Genomic DNA, 19169 nt, shown 5'->3' on the forward strand with positions numbered 1-19169 from the left:
GGTGAATAACATGATATGGATTGGGGTGAGCTTCGCTCACTGTGCTGCACACGTTTGTCTTTGCATTAGTTCAGTTCATTGTGAATTAGTCGCCCCAATATGACAGAGGATATCGTGAGACAGAAAATTCATGCTGTACGCTTGTATTCTGTATCTGGAAATTCAGCTGAAGTTCATAGACAACTTGTCAAAGAATGTGGCGCCGACACAATTGACAGAAGAACCATCGGCAGAATAAACAAGCAGTTTGATGAAACCGGCAGCATTCCTCCAAAACAGTCACAAGGTAGGCCTCACACTGTTCGAACTGAGGAAAGCAGAGCGGGGTCATTCAACAACAACTCGACAGTAACACACCATTACCAACTTGTCGTTTATCAAACGTCACCAACATAAGCCTATCATCGATTCGAAGAATACTAAAAGACCTTAATGCAAAACCATACATACCCAGATTAATTCACCAACTATCTGTGGATGATTTTAGCAGGTGCGTTGAGGTATGTGAGACATTGCTTGCGTTAATGGATATGGACAATGATTTTCAGAACAGGATCTTGTGGTCAGATTAATCCAAGTTTCCTTTATCTGGTTCTGTGAATCGTCATAACAGCGTGATATGGACAGTAGACAACCCACGATTTACTGTTGAGCACAACGTCCAGTATCAAGCAAATGTGTCTGTCTGGGCAGGCATTTCTTCTGGAGGCATTGTTGGACCAATATTTTTCGAAGAAAATGTGAATGCTGCAAATTACCTTCTAATGTTGGAGCAGCATGTATTTCCACTCAATGATGGCCAAATGTGGTTCATGCATGATGATGCGCCTGCTCATTATGCTGCCAGTGTACGCCAGGCCCTCAATTTGAATTTTACAGACAAATGGATTGGCCGTCGTGGTTCGGGTGAATGGCCGCCACGTGACACCGCGTCTTGTGATGTATCACCCTGTGATTTCTTCATTTGGGGTTTCCTCAAACACAAAGTGTATACGAGGAATCCTCTGACCCTCAGATACTTGAAACAATTCATCCGTAATGAGACTGCTGCTTTAACGACTGAAACATGCAGAACTGTGTGTCAGAGTGTTTCTTCACGGCTACAGCTGTGCATCGACAATTAAGGAAAGCAGTTTGAACATTTGAACGCATCTGTTTCATGTATATTAGACGTTTCATGTATATTAGACTGATTAGACTGCTTAACGAGTAATATTTTTTTTGTTTTGCACCAAAGAACAAAATAACAATAATAATAAACGATGTTGTTTGTTGCAGGTATCATTCATCAAAATGGTCCCAGGGTTTCTGGACCAACCTGTATGTGTGTGTATATGTATATATACAGACTTGGCATTTAATATGGAATTTTTTTTTTGTGGGGGTGAACTTACTTTTCAAGATGACTTAGAACCAAAAGTTCATTGGAATTATGTTAATTATTCTAGATTTTGTTAATGTGACCTTTAAAAGACACAAAAACCACATTTGACATTTCGAAGCAAATAAATTGATCCTTGAAAGTGATGTAAATATGATATCGAACTCAATTCATGGACAGTACTAGTGTTAAACTTCTGTACGTTTTCCAGAAGTATCTCTTTATTTTGCACATTAACCAAAAAAAATTTCAACAAAAACAAAAGTTAAATTACGACTGGGATTACGGACAGTAAAATTACAGTTCAGTACTTCATGTACCCCCACGAGCATTCAGGAGAGCACGTACACGTCGAGGCATGCTGTTCACGAGATTTGCCAAGGCTTGGACAGGAATCGCTTGCCATGCAGTGACATAGTCTGCTGCAATTCAGACATAGCTGCATCCCAGAGGCAGGCTGCAGGTCCAAGTTGTCGATTTGACGCGTTAATTCTGCCCACAAGTTCTCTATCGGATTCATATCCGGGGACATGGCAGGCCACTCCATATGCTCCACACCACGGTCAGCAAGAAAGTGTTGGATCATGCGAGCACGACGAGGCCGTGCATTGTCGTCTTGGAAGACAAAGTTTCCTCGAAAGGCTGCATGAGCAAATGGAAGCAATGTTTCTTCCAGAATGACCCTGTACTTGAACTGGTTCAGGTTTCCATTCAGAACAACCAGGTCAGTTTTGCCCCCTGCATGAAAAGCAGCCCAAACGGTCACCCCACCACCTCCAGCTTGGACTCTTGGCACTATACAATCTTCGTTGTGGGCTTCATGCACTTGTCTGCGCACTCGGACGCGGCCATCTTGACGATAGACCAGAAATCTAAACTCGTCACTGAAGGTCACGTGATTCCAGTGTCCTGGCTGCCATTGACGGTGCTCTCTGGCCCACTGATATCGGCGCTGGCTGTGTTGTCTGGTCAGGCGTGGCTTTCTCAGGGGACGCCTGGCACGATAGCCTGCTTGAACCAGTCATTGGTTGACTAGCCTTCTGGATACAGGCACATTTGTCAGTTGCTGCCACTCAGCCCGAAGCCGATTCGCTGACTTGGTATGGCCATTGCAGACTAACCGGTGCAGCTGGCGATCATCTCTCCTTGTGGTTCTGTGTGGACATCCTGGCCTCGGTATTGGAGTAGGGACACCCTTCTGAGCATTTCGTTTCAGGATCTTTGACACCTGACCTTGAGTGATGCCATACTGCCGAGCAATAGCACGCTGTTTCATGCCGTAATTTCGTAAAGCCACCACTCCATGACAAACAGCATTGTCGAGTTGACGGACCATCTCCAGAGGAAGCGGCAATAACTTTTGTAGACGTGCAGCAGTTGTTTTCCACTGATACAGAACGCAACAACCCTTATATACCCGATTGTGAAGCCAATCGTCAAATGTACCTGTCCTTACATTTTGTCACACCACCTGTGATATAATCCTGTTATTGACTTCCTGCTGCGAAAGACAATCAGTGACATGGTTCTTTCAACAAAGACATCACCAAAGGGTAAAAGAAACTCACCAGATTGATATACTGAGTTCAGAAAGTAAACCCAAGTCAAGAAAAAAAATATATTCCATATTAAATGCCAAGTCTGTATATATGTATGTATGTATATACAGACTTGGCATTTAATATGGGATATTTTTTTTGTGGGGGTGAACATACTTTTCAAGATGTCTTAGAACCAAAAGTTCATTGGAATTATGTTGAAATTATTCTAGATTTTGTTAATGTGACCTTTAAAAGAAACAAAAACCACATTTGACATTTGGAAACAAATAAATTGATCCTTGAAAGTGATGTAAACTGATATCGAACTCAATTCATGGACAGTGCTGTGTTAAACTTCTGTACGTTTTCCAGAAGTATCTCTTTATTTTGCACATTAGCCAAATTTTTTTTAACAAAAACAAAAGTTAAATTACGACTGGGATTACGGACAGTAAAATTCCAGTTCAGTACTTCGTGCAACCCCCACGAGCATTCAGGAGAGCACGTACACGTTGAGGCATGCTATTCACGAGATTTGCCAAGGTTTGGACAGGAATCGCTTGCCATGCAGTGACAATAGCCTGCTGCAATTCACGCACAGACGTCGGCTGCTGGTCCAAGTGGTCGATTTGACGCGTTAATTCTGCCCACAAGTTCTTGATCGGATTCATATCCAGGGACATGGCAGGCCACTCCATATGCTCTACACCACGGTCAGCAAGAAAGTGTTGGATCATGCGAGCATGATGAGGCCGTGCATTGTCATCTTGGAAGACAAAGTTTCCTCGAAAGGCTGCACGAGCAAATGGAAGCAATGTTTCTTCCAGAATGGCCCTGTACTTGAACTGGTTCAGGTTTCCATTCAGAACAACCAGGTCAGTTTTGCCCCCTGCATGAAAAGCATCCCAAACGGTCACCCCACCACCTCCAGCTTGGACTCTTGGCACTATACAATCTTTGTTGTAGGCTTCATGCACTTGTCTGCGCACTCGGACGTGGCCATCTTGACGATAGACCAGAAACCTAGACTCGTCACTGAAGATCACGTGATTCCAGTGTCCTGGCTGCCATTGACGGTGCTCTCTGGCCCACTGCAATCGGCGCTGGCGGTGTTGTCTGGTCAGGCGTGGCTTTCTCAGGGGACGCCTGGCACGATAGCCTGCTTGAACCAGTCGTTGGTTGACTAGCCTTCTGGATACAGGCACATTTGTCAGGTGCTGCCACTCAGCCCTAAGCCGATTAGCTGACTTGGTACGGCTATTGCCGACTAACCGGTGCAGCTGGCGATCATCCCTCCTTGTGGTTCTGCGGGGACGTCCTGGCCTCGGTATTGGAGTGGGGACACCCATCTGAGCATTTCGTTTCAGGATCTTTGACACCTGACCTTGAGTGATGCCATACTGCCGAGCAATAGCACACTGTTTCATGCCGTAATTTCGTAAAGCCACCACTCCATGACAAACAGCATTGTCGAGTTGACAGACCATCTCCAGAGGAAGCGGCAATAACTTTTGGAGACGTGCAGCAGTTGTTTTCCACTAATACAGAACGCAACAACCCTTGTACACCCGACTGTGAAGCCAATCATCAAATGCACCTGTCCGTACATATTGCCACGCCACCTGTAATATAATCCTGTTGTTGACTTCTTGCTGCGACAGACAATCAGTGACATGGTTCTTTTAACAAATAAATCACCAAAGTGTAAAAGAAACTCACCAGATTGATATACTGAGTTAAGAAAGTAAACCCAAGTCAAGAAAAATATATATATTCCATAACAAATGCCAAGTCTGTATATATATATATATATATATATATATATATATATATATATATATATATATATATATATATATATATATATATATATATATATATATATATATTGTTACGGAAACGGAGAGGGCTTCCCTCGTTGCCCTGCGGAGATTAACCCGTCGTTCCTTCTACTACCCACTCTCCGTTCCTGGTCGTCCCAACGCTCCCTCCCGCCCGCAGCGCCGCCAGGGTATTCGGGCCAGAAAGTCGGAATGGCCTTCCCGGGACCTGAGTGCAACGCTCGGTCGTGAGACAGGGAAGAGACGGCCGTTCGAGCTACGGTTTTAGGTTACCGAGCGGGTTTAGTAACCCGTAGTTCGAACCATTAACAAACTGCACCCGATTCTAACGTTGGCCAAATCGCGCTATGCTAAATCAATGATGGAAAGGACACGACGACTGGGAAAGATGAAACGACGCAAGGGGGGTACAGTTCTCAAGACCTCCGGAGGAGGGTGTAATTACAGTGGTGGAGAAAAGGGGTAGATTACAAGGCAGAGTGAGGTAAAGACACAGAAGAGATGGGCACTTAAATACAGGCTTATTTAAAGCCCAGACAGACCACGGACAAACGGACAAGGCAGATTCACACAGGGATTGATGGCAGGAATGGACAGGTAGGTCGATGGCACAAGGTGCACCTTGGCTCGGGGACAGGATAAAGCACGGTCCAAAGATGCAGGGAGGTCTCACAGCGCTCGGAGGGTACGTCTTTCTTTCTTCAAGCTCAGCGCGCATCTGACGTCACCTCTCTCCCTACTGCGCATGCTCAACGGGGAGTGACACGCCCTCGGCTGGTTGGTTCCGCCCCAACTGGGGCCGGTCCGCCGCTTCCATTGGGTGCGGGGGTTACCGGGCTCCGCCCTTGACGAGGAGCCGACAGGGAGCCATCTTCTGCCCCTGTTTGGTAACCCCGTCGAGCACATGTCCGATGGCGGCTCGTTGGGAAGGCCTGGTGTCCTCCCACCACTCCTACCAAGCCGGAGTGAGGACGCGCACTCCCTGCGCTCGTTGTTGTTGTTGTTGTTGTTGAAGAGAACTGTGAGGAAGAGCTGCGGAGAGGTATTGGGAGGTCCTAAACTTCCTAACGGTGCCATACAATCACATTCTGGTGCAACGAAGGGTCAGAATTAATGGAAACGAATCCTTACCTGACATAGACTAAGAATAACTAGCAAGATGTCCTATAGTTGTCTACATGAGATGCGGTGGACCTGGATGCGACATTTAATGGGGGAAATAGGGGGAGGTCGGGTCTACAGAGTGTTGTTTACAGAAAATGGGACTAGGGAATGGGGGATTGGGGAGAGTTGGGAAGTATTGAGGAAATAGGGGAATATTTACAAGCGGATATGGATGGATGCAAATCCCATATCCGCAACAATATATATATATATAGATATATATAGATATATATATATATATATATATATATATATATATATATATTTATATATATATATTTATATATATATATATATATATATATATATACACTCTGAAACGAAAAAGAAACTTACCACCTTTGAAACCTTTAAATATCAACAATAACACTGCGTGTAGTAAATGTGTGAACTTATTTGTGGACAATAGTGTCCTCACTGTCAGACAAAATGGTCACGGATGGTCCCTTGAACCTTCAATGGTCACTTCATAGCACAGCTGTTGAACAGCCGTTTTGACTGTCAGTGATTAGCCAAGGGGTACGAGATGATTTTAATGAGCTGCACGTGATGTCTTGATGTTGGCTTTTAAAAGGCCAGTGCAAAATGGGCATTTCAATCAACATGCCACGATTGTCAAGGGATCAACGGCAGCGTGCCCTGGGCATGCTGCAAGGCGGACTGAGCTACCGTGAGGTGGCACGTCGCCTTGGCTGTTCACACCAGACGATATCGGCCCTGGTGGACAGAGACACCCTCCAACCCTCTGCAGATGACAGACCTCGATCAGTGTGGCCAAGAGTCACCACTGCAAGGCAGGACAGGCCGATGGTCCGAAGTCACCTGCGGGATCGATTCCGTCCAGCATCCTGCACTGCGGCAGAAACTCCGGGGCGTGCAAACCCACGGATCTCCAATGATACTGCACGAAGACGACTGCATGACTATGGTCTGACTGCCAGAAGACCATACAGAGGCCCCCTGATGACGGCTGCCCATCGCCGCAACCGACAGAGATGGTGCCAGCAGCATCAGCGGTGGACCTTGGCGCAGTGGAACGAGGTCGCTTTCAGCGATGAGTCAAGGTTCTGTGTGGACAGTCCTGATGGGCGTGAGCGTGTCTGGAGAAGAACTGGCGAGCAATATGCCGATTGTTGCGTGCGTCAAGCCAACAGGTGGGGTGGCCCAAGTGTGATGGTGTGGGCCGCCATATCAGGCCGGTACAGGGCGCCACTGGTGGTTGTGGATGGGAATCTTAACGCCCAGTGGTATGTGGATAACATCCTGCGACCTCATCTGCTGCCATTCCTGCTAGACCACCCAGAACTGAGAACCTTTCAGCATGACAACGCTCGTCCCCATGCTGCTCGCTTTTCCACTGCATTTCTCCAAGGCGAGAACATCAACACCATGCAGTGGCCTGCGCTCTCCCCTGACCTGAATCCCATAGAGCACCTGTGGGATGAGCTTGGGAGACGCGTAGTTGGCAGGGCCAGGACACGGGCAGAGCTGCTTCAGACATTGAGGACTGAGTGGGACAGAATCCAGCAGCAATCCATCCAAAGACTGGTAGGCAGTATCCGCCGTCACTGCCTGTATCCAAAACAATGGTGGCCACACACGCTATCGAAAGGGGACTGACATTGCACCCTGTGCTGTTCTGTACTGTAGAACAAACTGATGAGATGGTGTATCTTGGTCAAAAACTTGACATGTCATCAATAAAATGCCAATGTTTCAATTAGCAATTGTTGGTTTGTTTTATTTTGAACTGTTACAATTTTATTACATTTCAAACAAGTGGTAAGTTTCACAAGTGGTAAGTGGTAAGACCATCTGCCTGTCTATATAAATGTATGTATTGTATGTATGTATTGCACTATAATATGTATTATATTATATATATTATATATATAAATGTATGTATTGCACTCCCGGTCGATTCGGCATTAAAGTATATCAATTAATACAATCTCCAACTGCAGTTTTAGCTGCTCGGTTGATAACAGCAGCTTTAGTGTGCCTACATAGGTGTTGGAAGCCTTTAATGGCAAATAAATACCTCCCCTTCTCCATGGGGAAAGCAATCAATCCATAAACACGTTTCTGGCTCCCCAGCCATCATTGATGTTGAGAGACAGGCACCTTTATATTTAAAATGTGATAAACAACCAAACATTTGAACAAAGTTAAGCACATGTACTTTGGCCCAAAGACTAAAGTACACATTTAAACAAAACTCTTGAAATGAATACACATGCACCTTGGCCCCAGGCCAAAGCTCATGGTCGTACAATATCACATGCATGCTAATCCACATGGCCAGAACGCATGATCATGGCATCAACGTTTTATGTTTGACCAACAATTTCCGTCACCAGCTCAAAGTGGCGTCCCCCTGGAGATGAGCTGGTCGGCCTTCCTCTGAGAGAATACATACAAAACAACTAGAACCTGTAAACTCTATTGGTAACCATGAAACACTCTGGCACACCAGCATTTCCTGCAAGATTCATGACCAACAGGATGTCCAAACACATACTTGGAATTACACGGTGTATGACTAAAATCACCGAATGAGTAAATGTATGTTATAAACGACATGTTTGTTGTTCATAAATATATTTCATGATGAAAAACATTTGATTTCATATTTAAAAGACAAAACGGAAAAGTCATCCCTGTGAAGGCTTTTGTCAGTCTACATCTGCGGACAAGATAAACACTGGATTTTATCAACTAAAGGTTGATAAAAGCCTGTTTACTGCCATGGGAAATGATGCCTAGCTGACATTTTGAGAGTTCACCCTTCCTTGGAGACAAAGTTTTTTTCAAAGAACTACTGCAACAAAGAACTAACGCTTCAAATGTCAGCCTTACCTTGTTTCCCATGGCAGTAAACATACCATACCCTCATCAACTTTTTGTTGATGGAATTGATTGTTCAGGTTGAGCATGATGAGTGATGTGATCAATACAAACAATTCAATATTTCAGCAATCAAATTGTTAGGAAGTGCCAACACTGTGTGTGCTTCCATTTAGGATGGTAACACAGTATTTCACACTGTTATTAATGCATGCTTGGAAATAAAACGAAAGTAAAAACAGGAGAAAAGATTAGAGATGGCAAATTATACACACAAGGCATAAGTAATGAAAGACCACACACGTCTTGGTTTAGCTTAGCTGTTGATCATTTCAATTATTTGAGTTTTGCCATCAGGCGTGATGCACTAGATTATGTGTATGTTGTATGTCCTGATGAACAATGGTCGTTTGCAGAATTTAAACGTTTCATGTGATATTGTGTTGTATCCAGAAGGACAATTGAGATCTAACCACGTTCCCGAGCCACAAGTTCACCAACTACCAGTTGCCTGTAACTGCACAGCTTCACAACAGGTAAGACTGGTATTCTAGATCTGTTTTAAGAAAAATTACGAGGGAATAGTTCAAGACACGACAAAATAGTCCAAGACACGCCAAAAAAGTATATTTAAATATAAGGACATTTATATGTTCATACTAATCATTATACTGTGTGCGTGTGTATTATACAGTGCCTTCAGAAAGTATTCACACCCCTTAACTTTTTTCACATTTTGTTGTGTTACAGCCTGAATTGAAAATGGATTAAATTGAGATTTTTTTTGTCACTGATCTACACATAATACCCTATAATGTCAAAAATTAATTTAAAATGAAAGCTGAAATGTCTTGAGTCAATAAGTATTCAACCCCTTTGCTATGACACTCCAAATTGAGTTCAGGTGCATCCGATTACCTTTGATAATCCTTGAGATGTCTCTACAATTTTATTGGAGACCACGTGTGGCCAACTCAATTGATTGGACAGGATTTAGAAAGAAACACACCTTGCTATATAAGGTGCCACAGTTGACAGTGCATTTCAGAGCAGAAACTCTACCATGAAGTCCAAGGAACTGTCAGTAGAACTCCGAGATAAAATTGTGAGGAGGCAAAGATCTGGGGAAAGGTATAAAACAATTTCTAGAGTGTTGAAAGTTCCCAAGAGCAGTGAGCTTCATCATTAGGAAATGGAAAGAATACGGAACTACCCAGACGCTTCCTAGAGCTGGTCGGTCGACCAAACTGACCAACTGGGCAAGAAGGACCTTGGTCAGGGTGGTGACCAAAATCCCAATGACCACTCTGACAGAACTAGAGTTCCTTAGCTGAGTTGGGAGAATCAGCCCGAAGGACAACAGTCTCTGCAGCACTTCACATGTATAGGCTTTCTGGGAGAGTGACCAGGCAGAATCCACTCCTGAGAAAAAGGTGAAAAATCATGGCAACACATCTGGTGTTTACAAAAAGGCACACGAAAGACTTTGATAGCATGAGTCAAAAGATTCTGTGGTATGAAGAAATGAAAATTGAACTCTTTGGCCTGAATGCAAAGCGCTACGTCTGGCAGAAACTGAGCACAGCTCATCACCCATCTCACATCATCTCGACCATGAAACATAGTGGTGGCAGCATCATGTTATGGGGATGCTCTTCAGCAGCATCGACTGAGAGACGTGCAAAGGCAGAGGGAACAATGAATGGAGCCAAATGAAGGAATATCCTTGAGGAGAACCTGTTTAGACTGCAGCGAAGTGCAAAAGACCTTAGACTGCAGCGAAGATTTACATTCCAACAGGATTTTTTTTTTTTTGGCCGCGTCGCAGACGCTGCTCATAGAGTGCAATCTGCTGTTGTTGTTGTTGTTGTTCTTCTTGTTCTTGTTCTTGCAGAGAAGACAAAACCTCAAAGCTCCACCCATTCTGGGAACCATAGCTCCACCCATTGTGGGAGAGGCTTCATATAAACAAATATCCACCATTTTATTAACTCGCATAGCTTTGAGGCCTGTTTTGTAGGCCCGTGGTGTCTTCCTCTCTCACACAGTTTTTTTCAAAACAAATTCGATATATCATTTCATTTTTCACAGTCGCTAACATAGTTTTAGACTCGGTTGAAAAAAAACGGGAAGAAAATCCGAATGAAAGTTGCCCTTTATAGACCGAAATGAATTCTCAAAGGCCTGTAACTTCAAGTCCATTGAGATATATTTTTTCTAAATCGCGGCATGGTCAGTCATACACCGCCCAAAATAACAGACGGGAAAATGCCGAGATATATATATTTTGTTTAAATCGCGGCATGGTCAGTCATACACCGCCCGAAATAACAGACGGGAAAATGCCGAGATATATTAAAAATTCGTCCATTTGATGACAATCGTCACGATGAAATATTTAATTTATACGTCGTCACAATAATGTGGAGAGAGGAGCATAGCTTCGTTCACGTGTCGCCACACACGGGAAATTGCCGAGATATATTTTTTTTAAATCGCGGCATGGTCAGTCATACACCGCCTGAAATAACAGACGGGAAAATGCCGAGATATATTAAAAATTCGTCGCCACACACGGGAAATTGCCGAGATATATTTTCACTTTGCACAAAAATAACATCAAGTAATCAAATCAATAGGAATGTCCTGTGCCTATAACATCGACGTTATAGGCAACGCTGCATCTAGGCATTGTGTAACATCGACGCGGCTTTTGTTTTAATTAAAACTTTTTGTACTTGTTTTTTTTTGTATGCAAGATCGAGGCTCGTGTAAGAGCTAACATTGATCACAAAAAAGACAAAACGGACAAATAAAACATAAAACATATGATAAAGGGAGCGGGAGAACAAGATGGAGAGCTTTGACATCGGGAGATCTGTGGGAGGAGAGGGCTTGGGGGGGGGGAGGCATGGGAAGGGGGAGGGTGGGTTTGTATACAAGATCGAGGCTCGTGAAAGAGCTAACATTAATCACACAAAAAGTCAAACCGACACAGAAAACACAAAATAAGGGGAGCGGTAGACAAGATGACCCCAAGCATCCAGCCAACGCAACACTGGAATGACTTCAGAACATGTGAAATGTGAAAGTTCTTGAGTGGCCCAGGCAAAGCCCAGACTTGAATCCCATTGAGAATCGGGAAAGACTTAAGGATTGCTGTTCACCGACGCTCCTCATCAAACTTGACAGAGATTGAGCAAATCTGCAAGGAAGAATGGGATAAACTCCACAAATCCGGATTTGCAAAGTTGATATAGTCAAAGACTCGAAGCTGTAATCACTGCCAATAGTGCTTACATGAAGTATTGACTCAGGGGGTTGAATACTTATGTGAATTAGATATTTCTGTATTTAATTTTCAATAAATTAGTAAAAGTTTTTGTACTTTTTTTTTCCCCTGCAAACTTTTGAGCAGAATTCTCTATTTAATAATTTAAACAATAACGTTTGGCTTTTGATTGAATAATTTTCCTTATTGTACTTAATTGTTTTACCCTTCATTACATTTCTGGCTGATTGATAGATTTAATGGCATTCAGAATTGTTATGTGATCTTTGGCAAGGTGTCATGGAGATCAAAAGGAAGCACTTGTGAAAGAATAAAGTGAAGTATTTGTTCATGTCAAACCAAGATGTTGTGACAGTTTTGTTATTTTCAATTAATCTGTTTTCATTATGTTATAGTTTTGCTTTTTACAGACTCCAATGGAAGAGTGCTTGCAGTGCTTTTTCCTCCGCTTTCTCAGCTGCCTGTGCCCTCTCGCTCTTTCCCTCTCTTAACCTTCTGCCCATGGATTCAGGCGGTTGATTCACCGCCCACGTGGCACGGCGAGGCCATAAGTTTGCGTCTGGAAAAGAGAAAATATTGAGTTTTTTCTCTTTACTTGCTGACGCCCGAGAGCTAGCATAATTGCCGCATTATATATTTAAATGATTTGTGTGTGGATAGAGCGTGGACAAATGAGATTTGTATCAGGACTTCACTTATCACGGCACATTAGTGCTGAATTTAGTACCCACAGCCTTGAATGGAGCATGAGCGCTGTTGGAGTCAAGGTTGGTTATATAATGCTTCATCTCACCGACAACACCAGCTCTCTTTCAACCAAATCGTGTGTATGTTGAGTTTTTGACAATTTCAATTTTGCAGCATTGGGAGTTTTCTTTTTCGCATGCCAGCTGCAAATCGGGTCCTTGATATGTTCAGGGTCTCTCGGTGGTGGCGTGGACTATTTTTGAGACACGTGCGCCACAAGGTTCGCTCCATGCCCATGTCGCTGCCAGGCTGAGCTGTCATAGCGTATATTGTGCTGAGCACACAGTCCCCATCTCGATATGATGCTGTTTCTCGCTGTTGCTTCAGTGATGTCTCACCGAGTAGACTGTGTACCCAGACTGTTTGCCTGTCGGAATGCAGGGTTCTCCGAGCTTACTTACGAGGTGAATCCGCCACCGTGTTTTGCCAAAGAAGGAACTTCCATCGTGCATCCATCAGACGCATGACTATAGAAACGCAAGTTAAAAATCTTTACAGAATTAACCAAAACTACATAACTTGTGGTTTCACAGCAAATTCGGTCTATCATAATCTTTCAACCAATGAGATTCTTTGCTTTCAGCAATATGACACATTTTGATTGGCTTTCACGACCTTGTCTATTCAGCAAGTTAACGGATTACCCCATTATGTGTGTCCATTGCTGAATAACTCTTTTCCAAAAAAGAATAATAAACTCATAATTACTGATAAAATGAACGTCCACCAGAAAATTTTGGTTATTCCCAAAATCCCACTGATTAGTGCATCCTAAGGATTGCTCATTCATTCTGAGACAAGGTCAGCTCCACAGCTGTGATGAAATAGAACAATATTCACTTCCTAATTCCTGCCATATCTCTGCATTTGTCTGTCTCTGTCCCTCATAAATTGACGCACAAATGGCAATTGTCCTCCCATTTATACATTCAGCACATATGAACTTCCCCAGCTTGCAAATGCAAAAACTGCTTTCCCAAAATACGTCAGCATCAGTGATTCAGCAACATGCCATCCCAGTGGCATTGGAAAGGTTTCTCCAGATCCAATGGAACATGACTTAGTCTCGCTTCCTTTAATTGGACGTCTCGGAATATTTTGGCCTAGGCATGTAAATGTTCCGTTAATTTCTCGCTTTTTGCAGCAGTTGTCTCTCTCGAAGCACCTTGCCTTCTGTGGGCTGTCGGAACTGTGCTGGTTGTGGCGTCGCGGCCAGTGAGGCATTTGGATTTCCAAACAATTAAAGGTCTTGTTAGCGTTTGGGAAAGGTCGGAGCTCTCAAAATGCCCGGTGTGAACTGTGCTGTGTGTTAGGTTAAGCGCCTCAAATTGCTTCCTTCAGTCAGTTCTTTTCAGCGATTCCAGTATTACGGTGTTAAATATATGCAAGTGGTCTTCACTTTTGGCCTTCTCTTAATTCTTTTCCAGACTCCTAAGATTTATTCTCCTGGAGGTCTGGATCCCGGGTGCAATCTGCACGTGCCCACAGCTCTCGATTCACCATCACCGCGGTGTGCGCCGTTGTCCCACGGTCATTCTGTGTCTGCGGTCAGCTGAACCTGATCCACGGACACTGGGCCAGTCCGGGTATCCTCCTCCGCTTGGACGCTTTGCTAGCCCTCACTTACGCTAGAACCAGGCCGATGTAGGCCTACAGGTCAACCGGGCCAATGTAGGCCTACAGGTCAACCTAATCCACGGACACTGGGCCAGTCCGGGTATCCTCCTCTGCTTGGATACTTTGCTAGCCCTCAGTTACGCAAGAACCAGGACGATGTAGGCCTAGAGGTCAACCGGGCCGATGTAAGCCTTCAGGTCAACCTAATCCACAGACCCTGGGCCAATCTGGGTATCCTTCTCCGCTTGGACGCTTTGCTAGCCCTCACTTACGCTAGAACCAGGCCGATGTAGGCCTACAGGTCAACGGGGCCGATGTAGGCCTACAGGTCAACCAGGCCAATGTAGGCCTACAGGTCAACCAGGCCAATGTAGGCCTACATGTCAACCAGGCCAATGTAGGCCTATAGGTCAACCAGGCCGATGTAGGCCTACAGGTCAACCGGGCCAACGTAGGCCTACAGGTCACGTTGCTCTACTGTTGCAGAAAGTGAAAAAAAGGGAAACAAAACTTTACAGGCCACAAACGAAGAATCCTACATATATACTTGCACATGTGCTGATTGTGTTTAATGCTCATTGTGTCTCGACAATTGCTAAGTGAAGTTTTAAAATAATTACCGTTGTCCAATCATCTACTTTAACTTATTTATAATATTACCAAAGCTTAAAGGCCTAATCAGTATTGAATATTAATAAATATAACAATCATCTACATTGCTCAAAACATCATGTTCTTTCCATTCCAACGCAATAATTATGAGAATAGCTTTTTTTAACCACCATCTTGCATCTCACCGTAATGCCAGCTGGTTACCTGTTGTTGTTTGAATGGAAATTAGGAAACGGCAGAAGGTACATAAAATGGCACACGTCTAATTGTGTGGGTAAACCCCACTCAGGCTGTCACGTGACCTACCCACAAGATAGCTTTGCGAATTATACCGAGGCCTTGTGTGGTAACCGCAAGGTCAAAAGCAGCTTCAAGGATGTTTTCTACTCTTGAACGAGATTTTCTGGTCAGTTGATACCGGGGACATGAGTAATAAATATGATTTTGATGATTGCCATTCACACATTTTCATATATATTTGAACAACATTTTTTAACCCTTAAAATACTTGTACCGTTTTATTAATAATATGAAGTGTGTACATGTTCTGTCCATCTCAGCTGTCTGATGCATCAGCGTTTTAGAGTACAAGGCTCAATAAAGGCAGACAGGAATCGAACATTGAAAATGATATCGAGAAGAATGGGATAAATGTAACAAAGGAATATGGACCCCAAGGAATTCATGGATGCCAAATAATTTGTAGACTCCAAGGAATAGAAATTAGAGTACAAGTAGAGCGGTTTGTGATATTTCAGTTTGGCCTCGTTAAAATGGGTATGACCCAGAAGCCGAATAATCGAACAGCAAGTAAAAACAACAATGTTACAATATAATCATTATGGACTGTTACATATCGATTACTATGGGTTAATTATTGGGCAATGTTTTCCACTATTAGTATATATACTGTTGTGTATATATATATGTATATATATATAATTATATATATATATATATATATATATATATATATATATATATATATATATATATATATATATATATATATATATATATATATATATATATAGACATGGTGTTTCAAAAAGAGTGATACAACTTTAAACGTTTATTTACAAAGAAACAGAAACTGCAGGAACATGAACCAAACATTCCTTGAAAGTTTATGACATGGTATTTTCTCGAACTTATTGCTATTGCAGAAAGTCGCTGCTGGAGTTAGTAAGAGGCCAAGGACTGAAATTGGCATTTACGCAAAATCCTTGTAATTGACGGTCTCGATGTGTGCCCCTCCGCGGTTCAAACAGGCATTGATCCTGACTCCAAAGTTCTGTCCAACTTTCCTGTCGGTCTCATGTGGCACTGCCTAGAGGTACCCTGACACCTCCTGCTTCAGATCATCCAGTGTGGCAGGGCGATTGACGAAGACAGAGCGGTCGGTACCCAGGGCAACGAGGCGGTTTCTGAAGAGCTGCTGCAGGAAAGTAATGGTGTCACCAGCTGTATGCGAGGGTGCACCATCCTGCATAAACCAGGTCATGCTGCGCTGGTTTTGGGTGACCTTTTGGGATAAATCATTATGGAACTTCTGGAGCACGACCAGGTAGCGCTCACCGTTGATCGTCACCGTCCTACTGTTGTCATTCTCAAACCAGTAAGGCCCTAGCATTCCCCATTGGCATTGAAGGTGCAGAAGCATGTGACCTTAGGCCGTTATAGGTACCTCTCAGTGATCTCATCAGGTGGTTCTGCCCCCCCCAGAAAATGTTGTGTGGTTGTTGATTTAGTCTCATACCACAGAGCCACCACTTTTGTTTTCTGCTCCACTATCAATGGTATAGTTGAGCTACGGAGCTAGAAATCCCAGAGAACAAATACCACGATAACACCACCAAATTCTGAAAAGGAAAATGTTGTCGGTCTAAAGCCAAAGAAATGGCAGGAAGTCAAAGTTCTATCAATCTTTTAGAAACACCCTGTATGTATATACAGTCAGACTCCGGCATTCGCGGGGGATACGTTTTTGGAAAATGCCGCGAATGTCAAATCCGCGAATGTGGAGGGCATTGTTTGAATGGAGGCGGGGGCATTTATGTTTTTTCCTTTCCGTTTTATGGCTCTCCAGAGAATAGACACACTGATTGCGAGCTTTGTGGAATGATACGAGGTTGTTTTCAGATGGATTTGCCTTCCAGGAGAAGAATGCATGTTGCTTTAAAGCACCTGCCGCACCACAGGATTCAGAGTACCAAGAGTGGGAGGATGGGTAAGATTAATTGAAGAGATGGGATGAATCTGTGCAAAAGAGAGAGCAGGTGTCTATGGAAGAATTTCCAGGCTGACTTAATATCAGTGGCGGTGGATATCGGAGACCAGTCCTGATGTGTAAAAAAAATTATATATATATTTAATCCTAGGATGCATGGCTCCAGGGCATTCTATGGGCAGCCAGGTCTATTGGACCCAAGCCATGCATCCTAGGGTGTAACCGCAAATGAGAAAATTCTGAATGTAGAAGTAGGTCACATGTTAAGAACCGCGAATACGCGTGTTAAACATGTTAAGAACCTCGACATTTATATATATATATATTTGTATTTTTTTTTTTTGTATACTGAATCGAGGCTCGTGAAAGAGCTAACATTTATTTCACAAACAAATCAACCAGACAAACAAAATATACAAAAAGAGGGAGCGGAAGACAAGATGGGGAGAGAAGGGGAAGCACACAACCACAACATTTGAGAGCAGGGAGATGTGTGGGAGGGAGAGGGCTTGGGGGCAGGAGGCGTGGGAAGGGGAGGGGGGGGGGGGGGGAGAGGTATAAAACACAAGGGGACCGAAATTAGCGGGGGTAGAAAAGATCAAGGTTTTGGATGGGGGAGGATAAGAGATGGTGGTGAACAGCTGTTTTAAAGACCTGGAGGGTGGAGTGGGATTGAAGAGAGTGAGGGAGTTTGTTCCAGAGGCGGGAGAAAAGAGGAATGAAGGAGTGAAGGTGAGCAGAAAGTCTTGATTTTGGCAGTTTAACCATAAGAGGGTTGCAGGCAGATCTTGTGTGACCTGTAGGAATATTTGGGGGACAGAGCCCAGAGAGGGCTGGGGGGGCAAGGCCAGAGAGGAGTCGGTAGAAGACGGAAAGACCACCAACCTGCCTGCGGTGAGTGAGTGAAAGGCCCTTGGAGTTAGCTTCATCGCGGGAGATTCCAATGATTCTGAACGCTTTGGTTTCAACAGCGTGAAGACGGGCTAGGTGTGAGGCAGGAGCACCAGACCAGAGGCGAGAGCAGTATTCCATAGAGCTGCGGATGAAAGCCTTGTATGTGGTGAGGAGCTCAGGTGTGCCAAGGAAGGACTTCGCACGACAGAGGATGCCCAGTCGGCGACTGGCTTTGGAGGCCACATTTGAAATGTGGTTTTCCCAGGAAAGATCATGGCAAATAGTGAGACCCAAAAGCTTGAGTGACAGAACTTCTTGGAGAGGATTATTCAGAAAGTGGATGGGAGGGTTTTCCAGTCGGTCTTTTCGGAGAGACATCGTAAGAGTGTGAGATTTATCAGGATTGAAAGACATGTTCCATTTGTTAGCCCAGTCTGTGATTTTGTCCAGGTCTGCAGAGAGTGAGGAGGCTGCAGACTGCCGATCTGAGGGATGAGGAATGGAGCGACAGAGAGTAGAGTCGTCAGCAAAGAGATAGAGAGGATTTTCAAGAGAGTCAGAGAGATCATTGATGAAGACCAGAAAAAGCACAGGGCCCAGAACACGACCTTGGGGAACTCCAGCCTGAACAGGAAGAGGAGATGAGAGAAACCCATTCAGGGCCACACGTTGACTACGACCAGAGAGGAAGTCCGCCAGCCATGCGTGGAGATTTCCATGGATACCAAAGGAGGAGGGTTTGGTGAGCAGAGCAGGGTGCCAGACCGTATCGAAGGCACGTGAAATGTCAAGGGAGACAGCTCTAATTTCCTGTTTGGTGTTGAGGACCTCCATCCATTGTTGAGAAAGCAGAAGCAGCAAGTCCAGAGTAGAGTGACCAGGTCTGAAACCAAATTGATGATCAGAGATCAAGCCATTGGAGAAGAGGAAAGATTTCATATCTGAAGCAATGATGGATTCCATGACTTTGCTGATAATTGGGAGAAGGCTGATTGGTCTGTAG

The 19169-nt window shown here is 44.0% G+C and overlaps 1 protein-coding gene across 1 annotated transcript in view; it reads left to right on the top strand.

The window, feature by feature from the left end:
• ADGRD2 (adhesion G protein-coupled receptor D2) overlaps nt 1-15658 on the top strand; it is a 288081-nt gene extending 272423 nt beyond the window's left edge. Inside the window, exons 25-26 of the mRNA XM_078784001.1 lie at nt 9228-9310; nt 14241-15658. Of these exons, the coding sequence (XP_078640127.1) occupies nt 9228-9310; nt 14241-14369 (212 nt within the window). The 3' untranslated portion in view covers nt 14370-15658. The remainder of the gene's footprint in view (nt 1-9227; nt 9311-14240) is intronic.
• The last annotated feature ends 3511 nt before the right edge of the window (nt 15659-19169 follow it).

The sequence above is a fragment of the Myxine glutinosa genome, chromosome 8, assembly GCF_964187855.1.
Source record: "Myxine glutinosa chromosome 8, kmMyxGlut1.1, whole genome shotgun sequence".
NCBI classification, from domain to species: Eukaryota; Metazoa; Chordata; class Myxini; order Myxiniformes; family Myxinidae; genus Myxine; species Myxine glutinosa.